We start from the raw sequence: 14,492 nt of genomic DNA, 5'->3' as shown, positions 1-14,492 counted from the left end.
TATATTTGTCCTCTGACTTAGCCTAGGACATAAGTTGTCAAAGTACTCATTTTCTTTTAGTGTCTAGGCTGAACATCAGAGTACATACTATTTTATGAATCTACCATTTTAAATTAAATATTTAATTATGTTAAATATCTAATTTATATTAGCTACTACAGAGGTTTACATCAGATTAGGAGAAGCTTAATTAGTGTTTCACTGCAAATTAACAGAAAGAACAAGGAAGGAAAGGGAGGGAAACAAATATCCTAAGTGGCTTTTTCTCATCCTCCATCTTCATTTCTACTTACTAGTGATTGTAAAGAATTCTATTCCTGACTCAAGCTAAATAAAGGAGTTTGCAGTCTAGTCGAAGGAGATAAGACAAGTGCATGTAAAGACAGAAGACTCCTGAATAAAGACTGCACACATACTCATCTATAGTCATGCCCTCCCAAACACCACTATAACAATATATGGTGGGCTTTTATAAAATGTGCTTTTAAAAATCATTTTATCGATAAGCCTAAAGAAATTTAAAATATAGGGCATGTTTTAAAATTTATATTGTATAAACCACTAAATCTACCTGTAAGTGTCCCTTCGCTCTTTCCAGTATAGATGTCTGTGTATCTTCTATAGTGGTCTGTGAAGCTCCTAATTTCAGAAATCTAGATCAAGTTCTTCTTTCTATCTTCCCAACTTCCTAGCACAATGTACTATGTGGTAATCATTAAATATTTCTTGAATCAGTGAAAAAATATTTAAAGCATCAGAGAAAAAAAAAAAAAAAGCAGCTAGACACCCTAGCCAGACAACTGCCCCTCCTGCAGCCAGCCAGTCTAAAGCTCTTTCTTTAGAAAAGGTGAAAGTCTTTGACTCGGGCAGGGGGCACAAGGCATAATTAAGCCTCAGAGTATGAGGAATATGTACATTCATAATGGAGCCCAAGACCACCAAAGACAAAACTTCAAGTCCAGGCAGTCATCCTCTAGGAAACAGATCATCCCCAATGAAATGGTCCAGCCAAATAACCCTACATACAGTGAAGCTCACAGCCAGCAAGCTCCACCCATACACACAGATCTTTCCCAGTTTTTTGGTTCTTCACCCTTAATACTAAGCACAGAATAAAAATTACCAGACATTTAGGGAAATATAGTGACCAAAACAAATAGGGAGTGAAGAAACAGACCACTAAAGAGAAAATAAACTAAAGAAAAAAAAATCATTACCATCCTTAGAGATATTAGATACTTCAACCATGAAACAAAAACATAATTTCACAAAAAGTCAAGGCAATTTCTGAGAAACTATAGCTGACAGAAAGAAAGAAATACAGAGAGAGAAACAAAAAAGAAATTTAGAAACAAGTTCAATATATGAAATGTTTCAGAATAGACAAAGAAAATACAGAGGAAGAAACCAAAGAATTAAAAAAAAGTCCCAGAACTATAGATATGAGTTTTCACACTAAAAGGGCCCACTAATAGCCTTGAACAATGAATGAGAAAAAAATCATAGGTCAAGAATCAGAATGGCTTCAGACTTTTAAACCATAACACTAGAGGCTAGAATAAAATGGAGGAATGGCTTCAAAATTCTGAAGAAAAATTATTTGGAAATTACAATACCATAAACATTTGAATTATTATTCAAGTAGCAAGGCAGACTAAAATCATTTTCCAACTTGCAAGGTCTTAATACATTTATTATCACTGCACTGTATTTCAGGAAGCTCCTGGAAGATGTGCTCCAATAAGGTGTCAAGGAAGAAAATCAAGAAGGAGAAAGTTAAAGATGTTGATAACAGAAATCCAACACAAGAGGTCCAAAAGAAAGGATTCTTGAAATGACAGAGAAGGGAGATCCCAGGATTAGTTGTGTATCAGAGGCTGACAGACCAGGTCAGAAAGTTTCATTGTCAGGAAGATAAAACTGTAAAATAACCAAAGTGTCTAGAGGTCTTGAGAGGAGATCTAGAGAACTATTAAACAACATAAAGTTGAATTAGTGATAAATACATAGGAAATTAAGTAAATGAAAACCAAAAACAAGACAATTATTAGCTACAGGGAGATCATAAAACCATCGAGGAAAAGTTACCATGGTTTATTCCACAGCTCAGGTGTAGACAGACTCTGTACAGCCACAAAATACTAATTTAGTCTGAATTAAATTGAACTATATTAGAAGGCTCAGGGCACAGAAAAGATGCTTATGTGATGGGGCTGGTAGAGGGGAGAAAACAGTTAAATTTTCATATTCTATAAGAACTAATAGAAAACGCTAAAATAGAAAACGAAATTTTAAATGAAAAAGAGCAGTACAGTAGTTTATACACAGATATGGAAGCAAAATTCAAGAATAAGCAGTTAAGAGATGAAAATTTCACCTCCAAGAAAGGGAAATAGTGGGTTGGAGGGTAGAAAGGGACCAGCTCTGATTTCTTAACAAACTCCACACAACTATTTGACTACAGGCCCAAAGTGCCAAGTGTCTATATGAGGGAGAAGCCACTTCAGCCTTGGCATGGTCACGGAAGACTTGATGCACAATGTTAAACATGAAGTTCTGTCTTTCAAATATGGGGAGTTTTCCAAAGGCAAAGCAATTGTTGGTGACAGACTTGGGAAACCCAATTTACTGCGAGGAAGGCTTCTAGAGGCCTGAAGCAGTCTGCAACAATGACATGTTGACTGATTCGGTTTAATGTACAACCAAAAAATAACGTCTCCATTCTGAAGGGCCTTCAGAAGGCCGAGAGACTTTCTGGGTTTTCAATGCGCTCTTGTGAAAGATGACGTATCTGGTTTTGTCCACCCAAGAATAGAACTATTTTGCTTCTTTGAAGCTAAATTAAATTCCCCCATCATTCCCTGTCTATCCTTACATTACCCAGATCCAGAAACCTATCAACAATGGACAGGAGAAAACAAAAATGTTTACTACTTGGCTCCAAACATTTTATAGCACTTCATTAGCTTTATTAATATACCATGAAATAAATAGAAATTGTCAGGATGTGAGCCTTGAGGACACTTTTTATAGTGCTAAAGGTACTACTGAGACACCAGTTAGAATGTCAAAGAATGGCTCTGAGATGCTCTAGCCAAAGCGGTTGGAAATGAGAGGTAAAACAGCCTTACCTCACCAATCACCCACTATCAAGCACTGTGCCTAGTACAATGCAGGCTCTCAATCTCTAGTGTTAGTTGAATACCACAGGAATTTTGAAAAACAAAATCAACAAACAGTATGAGTTAAATGAAAAGAACCAATTTTGAAAGACAATCATTTCAGCTCAAAGTTCCTCAAGTTCCCATGATCGCAGATTTAAGCTCTTGTCAACTGAGCACAGTCCTACAAAACCTGTAATAGTTTAGGGATTTAACTATTAAAACAGGCATCCTTTTGCTGCTCCTTACTGCAATGTTTGTATCCTACTGGGCATGCGCTTCTAGTGAACTCAATTTTAAATGCAGAAGCTTAATCAGAAATTTGGATTCCAAGAAGTCATGTATCAGTGTTACCAAGTGGTTTCGAATATCACAGAATCCTAAGAGTTAGAAGAGAACTTTAGAGGTCATCTTATCCAACATAGGAGTTTACTCTACAGTATCCCTAGTTTAGTCTGTCATTGTCTTGGCTGTACTACTTGCTGCAAAAGCCTCTAAACAGAAGCTAGCAGAAACTTCTCAATAAATAAATCATGCTGCTCTTTGAAGGCTTCCACCTACTAACTCCTTTCCTCAGCCCTCTCCCCACTACATGATCTGGCTCCTGCCCTCACCTTACAGCTCATTCCTTCCTGCACACAAGGTCTTTCCTCTTTCTCAATCTAGGGCCTCTGTGTTTGTTCCTCCTCCTGCCTACAGTGCTCTTCCAATTCAACCCTCATTCCTTGCTCCCTTGACCAGCTCCATCTCGGTGTCATCTTAAAAACAACAACAACAACAAAAAAAAACCCTTCCTCAGAGAGGCTTCCTTCTTTAACATCTCTCCACACAACTCTACATCTGTATTTGTTTTCTTTATAGCACACATGCTAATGTATAATTATCTGATTTTTCCATCCATCTTCCCTCCCAGGCTGTAGATAACATCTACAAACACAGGGAACTTGTCTGTCCTCTTATTCTTCTTAAGGGTCACAAACAAATAGGAGGCACTCAATAAACAGTTATCTTTGGAATTTATGTATGGTCACTCAAACTCTGAGTGAAACCTCTGATGGGAGACTTACCACGTAAAATAACTCACCTCAATTATTCTCTATCTGACCTGAATCTGTCTTCCAGGTCTTAAGTTTCCTGTTACAGCCAGCCCAATGAGGGCTGAACTCTTGAACATAATTTGGACTGGAACCTAACTTTCTGTTTCCTATTTTTTTTTTTAAGTCTCTGAAAATCTTCTGATGGCATTGGACTTTCTCTCCTCAAGAACACAGTACATCCCTACACAGCCATGAAACATTTGAGGGGTTTCGTTTCCTCCACCCAAGCCCATTACATACCCCAGACTAAAAAACTTACACTTGGACAACGTGGAGAGGAGCCAATGCAACTTTCTGCAATGCAATTTTTGATAATTAAGGTTCTCAAAAACTAAATTTGTGGGAAGATTATACAGCAAATTCTAGGGGAAGAACAGGAGTTACTTAAACTTCATCCCAGATGCTTGCACTGCACACTGCCTCATTTGGGAGGGTGCACCTGGCATCAAAAATTTTTCAAATCGAAAAGAAATATGGGAACTCATCGCCCCACAACTGAAGCCACAATATGTAAGAGGTTCGCCCAAGGTCATCGACTCGTTAGCCGACGGGAGGGAAGGCCGGGAAAAGGGAGAAGGCAGGATAGGGCAGGGAAGGGTCTAGGGCAGGGAAGGGTCATTCTCTTCCGAAGCCCGTTAGGAAACTTACAGCACAGCCGGGTGACAGCGGGACTCCCAACACTCACCTGTCCGGGACCCAGAGGCGGGTGGTACGGTCTCGGGACACGGACACAAAGGCCCCCGGTGGGTAGAAGCAGCTTACCAGGCCCCGCACGTCCAGCTCGTGGCCCGGGAGCGAGCAGCTCAGCCGGTACCTGGTGGCGCCACTCGCCATGGCCCTGGTCTTCCGGGGCCCAGGACCCGGGCACTGCGCAAGATCTGTCCGCAGAGAACGCTGGGCGTACGGCGGGAGAGGGCCTGTAGGTGAGGGGCGCCGGGACCGGAAGATCCGGAGGGCCGGTGCGGAAGGGCGGCGGGGAAGGGGCGAGACAAGCGGGCCGAGTGACACAGCAACCCTGACATGCACACCGGAATTTATCATCGGCCTCAGCCCGCCATGACGCAGAGCGTGTGCGTCCAGACTGCTGAGGCCGACGCGGAGCGAAGGCTCGCTTCTCTCCTGTGCACTGGACCGCTGGTCAAGGAAGAGATGTCTGCCCCTCTGCCTGGACGCACGAATACGGTTCTTTCGGAGCCCGAGTCCTCTCCGAGCCCTAGCTGAGCTGTTTATCGTGATACCGGAAGTGGGCCAGGACTACAAATCCCACAATGCCACGCGCCAGTAGGCGTGAGCCGAGGGGCGCCGAATCCGGGTATTTTAAATCTGGGTCCGCGGGGCAGCGCGGGCGGCTGTGGTAGGGAAAGGTTGCGTCGCGTGTTCTGTTGGAGCGGCCCTACCCAGATTTCCCCAGACCTTCTCGTATAGTCTCCTGAGATTTTTTTTTTTTAAACAAGCTAAACGTTGTTTTTTATTTAAAACGAGAGAGCTTGGGGCCAAAATGGAAACAATCGCTTGAATTCTATGAACACTAAACTGAATTCTTGGTACTTAAAAAATAATAATATTGTATTTGTTAACGCAGAGATTTCTCTCAAATTGTCACTACTCAATACAAATGGTAAATGCTGGGTCCCCCATCCCGTGTGTCTAAAGACACTGAGGGAGAAATCGGTGTTAGCGTCTCTGTGAGACAATGTATGGAATAATTGGACAGTTAAGAGGTTGTAGGAGAGGAAATATCTTTTTCCCCCTACTCCTCTAGCTTTTCTGCTGGAGCTCTCTAGCAAAAGATTAACAAGATAAAGACACGTTTTTAAAATGTTTATCTCATATACAAGGGAGAAATTCATAGAGCCATAAATCAAAGAGGTGGCCAGAGCTTGGGGTTATATAGTGACTTAACAACGGAACAATACGTTTTAACACAAGTGCGAAAGGAAAACGACTTTTTAAGTCTTCAGAGGCAGCAAATTACGGGCAGGCAAACTATATGAAACTTAACAGTACATAAAGGCTAGCCAGTAAACTTTTTCCGTAGAGTACTCTGGCGCAATCTCTAAGCTGATTAAACAGGTCTAAAGTCTCTAGTGATTAACTCTTGTCCATCCTGGTTAAGAGGCAAGGCAGGACGCTTTTGAATTGTTTCAAGTGTCCTGCTTTTAGGCAAATAGGTGAACGGTAGAGAGTTTTGTTTTATCTTCTTTTCAATTGCCTTTAGCTCAAAATAATCCTTATAACAAAGTGACAAATTTTGAGGTGGTAAACTTTACCACCCTTCACTGCAGCTACCAAAAGGGTAACAAATAATCACTGCAGATATGTTGGGCTCAAATAGAATAATTACAAAATAATGTTTTACAGACTTTGAGAACTCAGCCATATGAGATAGTATTTCATTTTGTATCTCTGATTTTCAACTACTTGAAGGCAGGCATACAAGAGAATAAATTTGGACATAAATAATGTATGCAAAAGGGAAATAATGTGAGAATGTTCAAAGTCCAATATGTATGTCATGATTCAAGCTATATAGGAAGAGTGGAAGAAAATAAACTTCAAGTTACTTTCATTAGGGAGGTTGGATTTGAGATGAAGTAGCTCTGATATATAATTTTAAACACTTGATTTTAAAATAATTCTAAGACCATTTTCCAGTTAATTCGGCCTTCCTCACAAACCTGAATCACAACTCTGAAAGGAAGCCTAAAGATATAAAGCTTTCAATGAAATGAGGAACACATAGTACCAGAATCGCATCAGTATTGCTTAATTTTGTATCGTGTATTTGTGCACTCCTAACAGAAAGGAAAAGTACTATTAATTGTAAGTAAAAAAGGCCGTATAATGCTTCCTATCACGGAAAAACCTCAAATAATTCGTATTAAAAAAAATCTGACGCATTTCACGTGAGGTTACACAGCTACAATAAAACTCGGTAGGAGTGAATTCAGGTCAATCAAACAATCGTAGAGGTTATTCTGATTATAAAGAAAAACCAAGGTTTTCAAAGAAAATGTTCTTCCATAACCAATTCTGTTTTCCCCTTCTTCTAGAAGATAACTGAAGTAGTAAGGAAAAAGTTAGTCCTCAAATCTCGCGAGATCATTTTACTCTCGCGACGCTGAGCTGAGGCCCACGATAGGCTAGTCAGGAGGCGGGACCTCACGCCGCCCCACCCCCGTTGCCGGGATACGCAACGGCGCTGGAGGTTAGGCCCTGAAAGCCGGGGAAAGCTGCGTGAGATCGGAGCATCGCGAGTGAGGTGACCCCTTCGCCGGCCTGACTGGTGGGCTCTGCTGTATTGGAGGCCACGGAAAGAAGTTTGAGTGCCCCTGAGCGGCGTGACTCCCTCCGCGCCCCTCAGCTGCGCGATCTCCCACCTTCCGCGCCCCTCGGCGGCGCGACCTCCCTCCCCCGCGCCCCTCCGGGGCGTGATGTCCCACATTTCGCGCGCCTCAGCCGCGCGACCTCCCTCCTCCGCGCCCCTCAGCAGCACGATATCCCACCTTCCGCTCCCCTCAGCGATGTGGACTCCCTCCTTCCGCGCCCCTCAGCGGCGCCATCTCCCACCTTCCGCGCTCCTCAGCGGTGCGGCCTCCATCCTTCCCCGCCCCTCAGCGGCACGATCTCCCACCTTCCGCGCGCCTCAGCCGCGCGACCTCCCTCCTTCCCTGCCCCTCAGCGCCGGCAGTGAGAAATCCCGGGTTCCAGTTCTCCCTCCTTGCCTCCTCTACCGTCTGTCTTACCCTGGAGATGCTGATGCGCTCCAAATAAAATAAATCCACCTCTTAGTGGTTCTCGGCCCGTCGCCGGGCCACAAGTCCCAATTCTAGTCCCGAAAATGTGGGGCGACACTCCTCAAGCAGTTCCCTGAGGAGACCTGCCAAGGAGAGACCAGAAGAAGGGATTCGAATGTCTCAAACAGAAAATTCATTGCAGGCTGAGGGATTTTACTCAAAATAATAGATTTCTGTCTGTTAGTCGTAGCGGAAGGGACTTAGCAACTTTCCACTAATTGATAAATGTTAAAATAGCTGGTTTAGGGGAGATCAGAATAGTAATAATTAGGAGTTACGTGCTTTATATAAAGTATCTGTAACCGTCACAAGAGCTCCGCAAGATAGAGCTCAGTGCCACACTTGTGTTTTACAGATGAGGAAACATCCAGAGGGATAACATGGCTGATAACTGTCACAGCTACGTTTGTATCCTCAATCTTTATAGAACCTCTCTGGTGGTATGAATAACCCCAGAGATTTTGTGAATATTTGAGTAACTATCTCCGGAGTTAGTGGCATATTTGTTAGTAGGGCTGCTCCCTTTTATTTTACCCCGTGGGACCGATCTAATGCTAACTAAGCTTTTTCTACGATAGTAAAGCAGTGGCAAAAAGAAACCAGGTGGAATCTGTATACTACGTCGTTTTCTTAATGTTTCTTAATGTTCTCAGGAAAGCTACAGTAAGTGATTAATTATGCTGGAAACAATGGTTTATTGTTTAGCTTTCTTTGGGAGAAACTGGTTTGATAATAGACCTTGTTTGCCTTTCAAAAAGTCATTTCATGAAACTTCCCTTTCCATTTGAAATAGTAATAGTAATAATTCTATTACTTTGAAGAGTTCAAAGCACCAAATAGATGGAATTACGGAGCTAGTTGGATGGGAAGGTTGTAAGTTTGGTGTAAACATATTCAATATAAAGTGATAATGGGATATCTGAATAGAAATTCCCAGTATAGTTGAAAATTCAGAATTTGTGTCCAGTTTAAGGAACAGAACTGGAGACATTGATTTATGGGCCATCAGCCTAGTTAGAGTCATAAGAAAAAGGATGAAATGTTTTATGGCAATAAGGGAAACAGTCCAAGGACTGATCATGAATGATGCTAAGGAAAGCCAGAGAAGCACTGGGCATGGGCTATCGAAACTGAGAAACCATTTTAGTCAGGATATGATTTGTTTCTTTTTTAATAATTTAGTAGATTTTTGTAACTGGCAGTGCCTTCATGAGGGAGGAAATTCACAAGGTACAAAAGAGAACAAAAAGTTTTTACCTGGCACTGAGATAGATGCTGGGGATATAAAGATGAATAAGATTCTCCTTTCCCCTCAAAGGAGAGAAATAACTTTAGCAGATCATTTCAATTGGTGTGATAAATCCTGGGATGAAGGTATGTACATATGCATCATAGCATATAGGGCAGCTCTGTAAACTCAAGTTGAAGAAGATGAAAGTGGTTAAGGACTGGTTGTAGAAGGAATCCTAAAGATAACAGGCAAGATGTGTGTTCCGCGAGGGGATCAGTTAGGAGGCCAGTATAATAATCCACTTGAGTCCATGAGGGCCCTGAACAGTACTATAGGAGGGAAAGATACATGTTAAGTATTTAGAAATAAAATTGGTGGGACTATGTGATTTGCAGTGGAAAATTAAGGAGAGGGAGAAATCGACAAAGTTTCTGATTTGGTAGAAGATGGTACCAAGAGGAGGAGCAAGTTTCAGGGAGATGACAGTGAGTTTACATTTACATTTATTTATTTTGAAATATTGGTGGTATATCAAAGTGGAAATGTCAAGTAATTATTTGGATATAAACACCTCCCTCAGACTGAGTGTGAGAGGTCAGGGTTGGAGATAAGGTGTTACGAGTCATCAGCTTGTTAAAACCCTGAGTGTAGATGAGATGGCACAATGAGAACTTAAGGAGGAAAAAGAAAAATAGACTGTGGATGAAATCTTGAGAAATGCTGCTAGTAAGGGCAGATAGAATAAGATGAAGAAGACTGAAAAAGGAGAAACAGAAGAGGGGGAGTGTCATGGAGATGGTTTCATGTAAGAGTGAACACTAGTAACAGAGATGACATTTACATCCTTAGCTGCATTGGCAGGAGCCTTTTGAATGGATTAGTAGGAATCCAGGAGATAGTGGAAATGGAAAAAGTAGAAAATAATGGATATGAGCTATACTTTAGAGTTTGGCTGCATAGAAAAAGGATATATGGAATATATATATATATTCTTTTTATATGCATGATCAAGAAATTAGGGTTTTTAAAAAATTACTCATTTTATTAATTTGGGGGGGGAGTAATTAGGTTTATTTATTTATTTACTTTCAGAGGAGGTAATGGGGATTGAACCCAGGACCTTGTACATTCTAAGCATGAACTATACCCTCCCCACTAAGAAATTAGGTTTTACGTTTAGGTTCAAGGATCAAGCAATTAGTTTTTAAGGTTAAGAAAGAATGGAACATGTTAACAAACAGAGAGGAGAAAGTTTAAAGACATGTAAGAGCTGGATAATACCACAAGGAAATTGGGGTAGGGATGGGGGAGAAGGACGTAGGCAAGGATAGGAAAGCTAATGTCCCAGAGGAGTTGGGATCAAGAGGATAAATTAGAGACTGATCTTGAATGAGAGAAGAGATGGCTATTGAGATTGGAGGAGGGTGGGTACAGGTTAAATTTGTGTACTTCAAATGTAGTGGATTTCATGTCTTAGTTTTCTCAGAAAATTGAGTCATCTGCAGAGAGTGGCAGGAACCAGAGTTTAGGTGGGTAAGTGGGTAAGAGCTGGAATCATCAAGGACAGAGTAGCTTATCAAGAATAAATAAATTAATTTTTGAGATGAGGGTCCACCTAAGTTTGGTGACTCTGACCTTGCAGTTCTTCAGTCTGCACAGTTGTGGAATTTTCATCAGCAATGTTCAGCAGTTCAGGATGGATGTAGAAAAAGATTTCTGATTGTGCCAGATGGGTTGAAAAAGAGTTTGAGGATGCAGATTAGTTGTTAGTGCTCATGAGACAGTAGTTTTGTGTTGAGAAGGAAAAGAGTCCTTGAAACTGACCTCGGCAAGTTCATTAATAGTTTTTAGGGTGTGGGTTCCAATGGACATTTCAGTGTTCATTTTGAATTCCCAGCAGAAAATGGCATGGCTGACCATTCCTGCCTTCTCTTGAATGTGTCAGAGATGACACACATTCTCCTGGTTTTTCTGTTTGTCTTCTGTGTCTTCATTTTCAATTTCTTGTACTAGTTACCCCTCTTCTGTGCAATCTGTATGTATTGACATTACTCAGCCCAGAATCTTGGGCCCTCTTTTTCTCTCTTCTCATTCTCTCTCTAGTTCAGTATCTTTAAAACTCTTTTGAACGTGACAATACATTATAGACCAGTACACCTAGATGTGTAAATTTATATAAATATAACTGAAACAAAAATTGAGTGACACAATACCCTTCCTATTTGCAGTGAGCTTTCTTCTGTTTTTATTTCATATATAAAGCATATTGCTTATAACCTGCTAAATTGTTTTCATAAGCCATAATAGGTTATGACCCATAATTTTTAAAATGTTATTTTAAATTATCAGCTAAAACTTTAAATAATATTATATTCTGATGAATAAAAGGGGGCTTTAATCTGGGAGAGAATGAGTGAATAAAGGAAGTGGCTTAAGGGGAAGTGCAGTGAGAACAAAGGTGAGAAAAGTGTAGGAGAGATTAAGGCCAGAGAATAAAGTATTTCAATTAATATTTTTGAGATAAAGCAATTCTAGATGATGAAAAGCCCCAGATCTGGCCACGGCTATGAATGATGGAAATGGAGTTGAAATGACTACTGAAATTTAGGTCAGGCAACTGTGAATCTAGAATGTTGCATATTGAATCCAGTACCCATATGTTGGTGATACTGGAATAGAGAGACTGTGAACATGATATAAAGGACTCCAGCAAACATGGGGGAGAGATTAGGAGGTCCCTAGATAAAAGCAACCAGGAAAGATCCAAAGCAGTATAGTTGATTATTTGTACCTCAAGGGAAAGGAATCCTGTATTTTTTAAAAGATTTGAAAGAAGAATGTTTTGAGAGTGACATTGGGGAGCAAGGAAAGTGCTGTTTCTCTCCAGCAGAGAAAACTACTACAGTACGGGATGAGAGCCCAGGAGAGAGATAACTAGAGGGGCTTGCATTTTGATAAGATAATAGGGAAATGAGGAAGGCATGTTGTCATAAATGATTTCATGGTTCTAAATGGAGCATTAATGTCAAATTTGAACGAAATTAAAACAGGCTTAACTTTACGTAGTGGTACCTGGAATGGCAATTTACAAGAAAAGTCACTGTGGATTAAATGTTTAGAGGAAGGGTATGTGGTTCACTACTATCTTGCTATTGAACATATCAAAGGAGAATTGAAATATAACTTGTTTCCAAACAGTGGTTAAAGTGAGCAAACAATGGCCAGTAATCACAAACCTTCAGGAGCTCGCCCTGTTTCACGAGGTGGGATTGGGTTGACAGGAAGGCCTCCTTCTGGAATTAGACCCCCATCAGGAAATATTCGAATGGCAACTGGAGTAAGTTTAAACTGATTATTGAATTATTGTGCATATATCCTGGTAGAAGTTGGAAAGCCTGTCTATAATGAGAGATTCTTCTTTGTTTTTCTGTATTCTGTATGCATAATATTATATAAGTGTGTTTTTGGAAAACATCTAGAAATATAAATTTGGGAGAATGTTTGAAAGACACTGTTAAGAAAAGATGCCTGCCCATGCTGATATTCAAATTTATTCTAAAGCTATAATAATTTAAGTGGTGTAGTGTATTGGTGCCAGAATCAAGTAAAATGGAATAGACCAGAAATGGAATCAGACATGTAAGAATTTAATTAATGATTAAGGTGGCATTTCAAATTAGTTGCAAAAGCATGGAGTGTTCAATAGTGCATTCAAATAATGTTAAAACATTTGTTTTAAAAAAGTAAATCCCTCTCTCACACAAAATTCTAGATATTTTAGAAATTTTAAATTTAAAGAATGAAACTATAAATGTATTAGAGAAAAATATAAGCAAGTATTTTGTATAAACTTGGTGTGGTCTAGGCCTTTGTAAACATGACAGGAAACATCAAGTACTGAAAAGGAAAGTATTTTTATATTTATATATTTGAGTTTATAAAAATTGCATACACATTTAAAAAGTTCAAAGAAAAATAACACCCTGGTAAAAAATATCTATAGCATGCATATCATACAAAGAGTTCATAATCTTAATTAAAATGAGAAAGGATAGTTTACTCATATGTGAGGGTTCTTTCTTTATTAAGACTATAAACCCTATGTCCAATCAGAATTCCTTGAGATTTCTTTTGGGGTATGGAAAGGAATATCATTACAAAACTATTCAAAAATTCACCTAGAACAATACAAAAGCATAAATAAGAAAAGTACAATATTCTAATGTAAAAATATACTATAAATAATAAGTAAAACAATGTTCTGGTTGCCTCAGCAGCCTAGAAACAAACTAGTAAATGTTAAGAGCTTAATGCAAGATAAATTAGTGAATCAGTAAGAGGAATATACCACATTAGAAAAAATTGGTAGATTTTATAAATTGATAGTGCTAAGCAGAAAAATATCCTGTAAGGATATTTATTTCATTCTTATTGTAATTATAGAAGTGAAAATTTGAAAATAACCTAAATGACCTTACAACCCAGTAAATCTTAAATAAATTATGTTATGTCTATCCTTGATAGATAGTCATTAAAAATTATTTTCAAAAAATATTTGAGTAAATAATTTATCTTTATAGTACAATGTTAAATGTGAAAAGCAGTATGGTATCAATTTAACATAAAGATGTACATTTATATGTACATAGAAATGAATACACCAAAATCCTCATAATATTTTCTCTGATGATCAGAACAGATGGATTTGCCTACCTCGTAAGGTACAGATGAGGTACTCAAGCTCAAACAGTAGACTAATTACAGACTAGAGATAGTACTAGGTCCTGTGTTTAATTCATAAGGACAGCAATTTTTGGAGGGAATAGTTTTAAGTTAAGTTTTCTTAAAGTTCTCAGATTTTTCTAGAGTTTTAGGTAGTATTATCAACATCATCATCAACTTATACTGAAGTTGATTTTTCTAAAGTTTTTATATATGTATGTTACTGAGCTAGGGTATCTTATTGTTATTCTAGTAAGAATTTATACTTAATTAAATATTTATAAAAGGAATCTGAAATTTATTGGCCACCTACTCTGCTGGGTGCTTTAACTATTTAATGTTTGCAGTTTTTAAAATAATAATACTTGTTTGAAAACATACAAAGAAAAAAATGTCAGAGTTCCCTCCTTCTACCCCAGGTATAACCATTGTCTAAGATGTGACTACATCTTCTAGACTTTTTTCTGTCCGTTTATAAACACTA

The 14,492-nt window shown here is 39.2% G+C and overlaps 2 protein-coding genes across 6 annotated transcripts in view; one reads left to right on the top strand and one right to left on the bottom strand.

Moving 5' to 3' along the window:
* PLAA (phospholipase A2 activating protein) overlaps positions 1 to 5,482 on the bottom strand; it is a 33,314-nt gene extending 27,832 nt beyond the window's left edge. Inside the window, exon 1 of the mRNA XM_010985503.3 lies at positions 4,944 to 5,482. Within this exon, the coding sequence (XP_010983805.3) occupies positions 4,944 to 5,299 (356 nt within the window). The 5' untranslated portion in view covers positions 5,300 to 5,482. The remainder of the gene's footprint in view (positions 1 to 4,943) is intronic.
* Positions 5,483 to 7,435: 1,953 nt separating this feature from the next.
* Positions 7,436 to 14,492, top strand: part of IFT74 (intraflagellar transport 74) — a 66,886-nt gene continuing 59,829 nt past the window's right edge. For 2 of the 5 annotated variants that reach the window (XM_031449591.2, XM_031449588.2), the window contains exons 1-2: positions 7,436 to 7,520; positions 12,485 to 12,623. In XM_031449591.2, coding sequence (XP_031305451.1) covers positions 12,504 to 12,623 — 120 coding nt within the window. In that variant the 5' untranslated portion in view covers positions 7,436 to 7,520; positions 12,485 to 12,503. Of the gene's footprint in view, positions 7,545 to 7,566; positions 8,719 to 12,484; positions 12,624 to 14,492 lie in introns of those variants that run through there. The other 3 variants (XM_031449589.2, XM_031449590.2, XM_031449592.2) reach the window with 3 other exon arrangements.

The sequence above is a fragment of the Camelus dromedarius genome, chromosome 10 (assembly GCF_036321535.1).
Source record: "Camelus dromedarius isolate mCamDro1 chromosome 10, mCamDro1.pat, whole genome shotgun sequence".
NCBI lineage: Eukaryota > Metazoa > Chordata > Mammalia > Artiodactyla > Camelidae > Camelus > Camelus dromedarius.
Note: the sequence above shows the minus strand (reverse complement) of the source record. Positions and strands in the feature narration are given on the sequence as shown.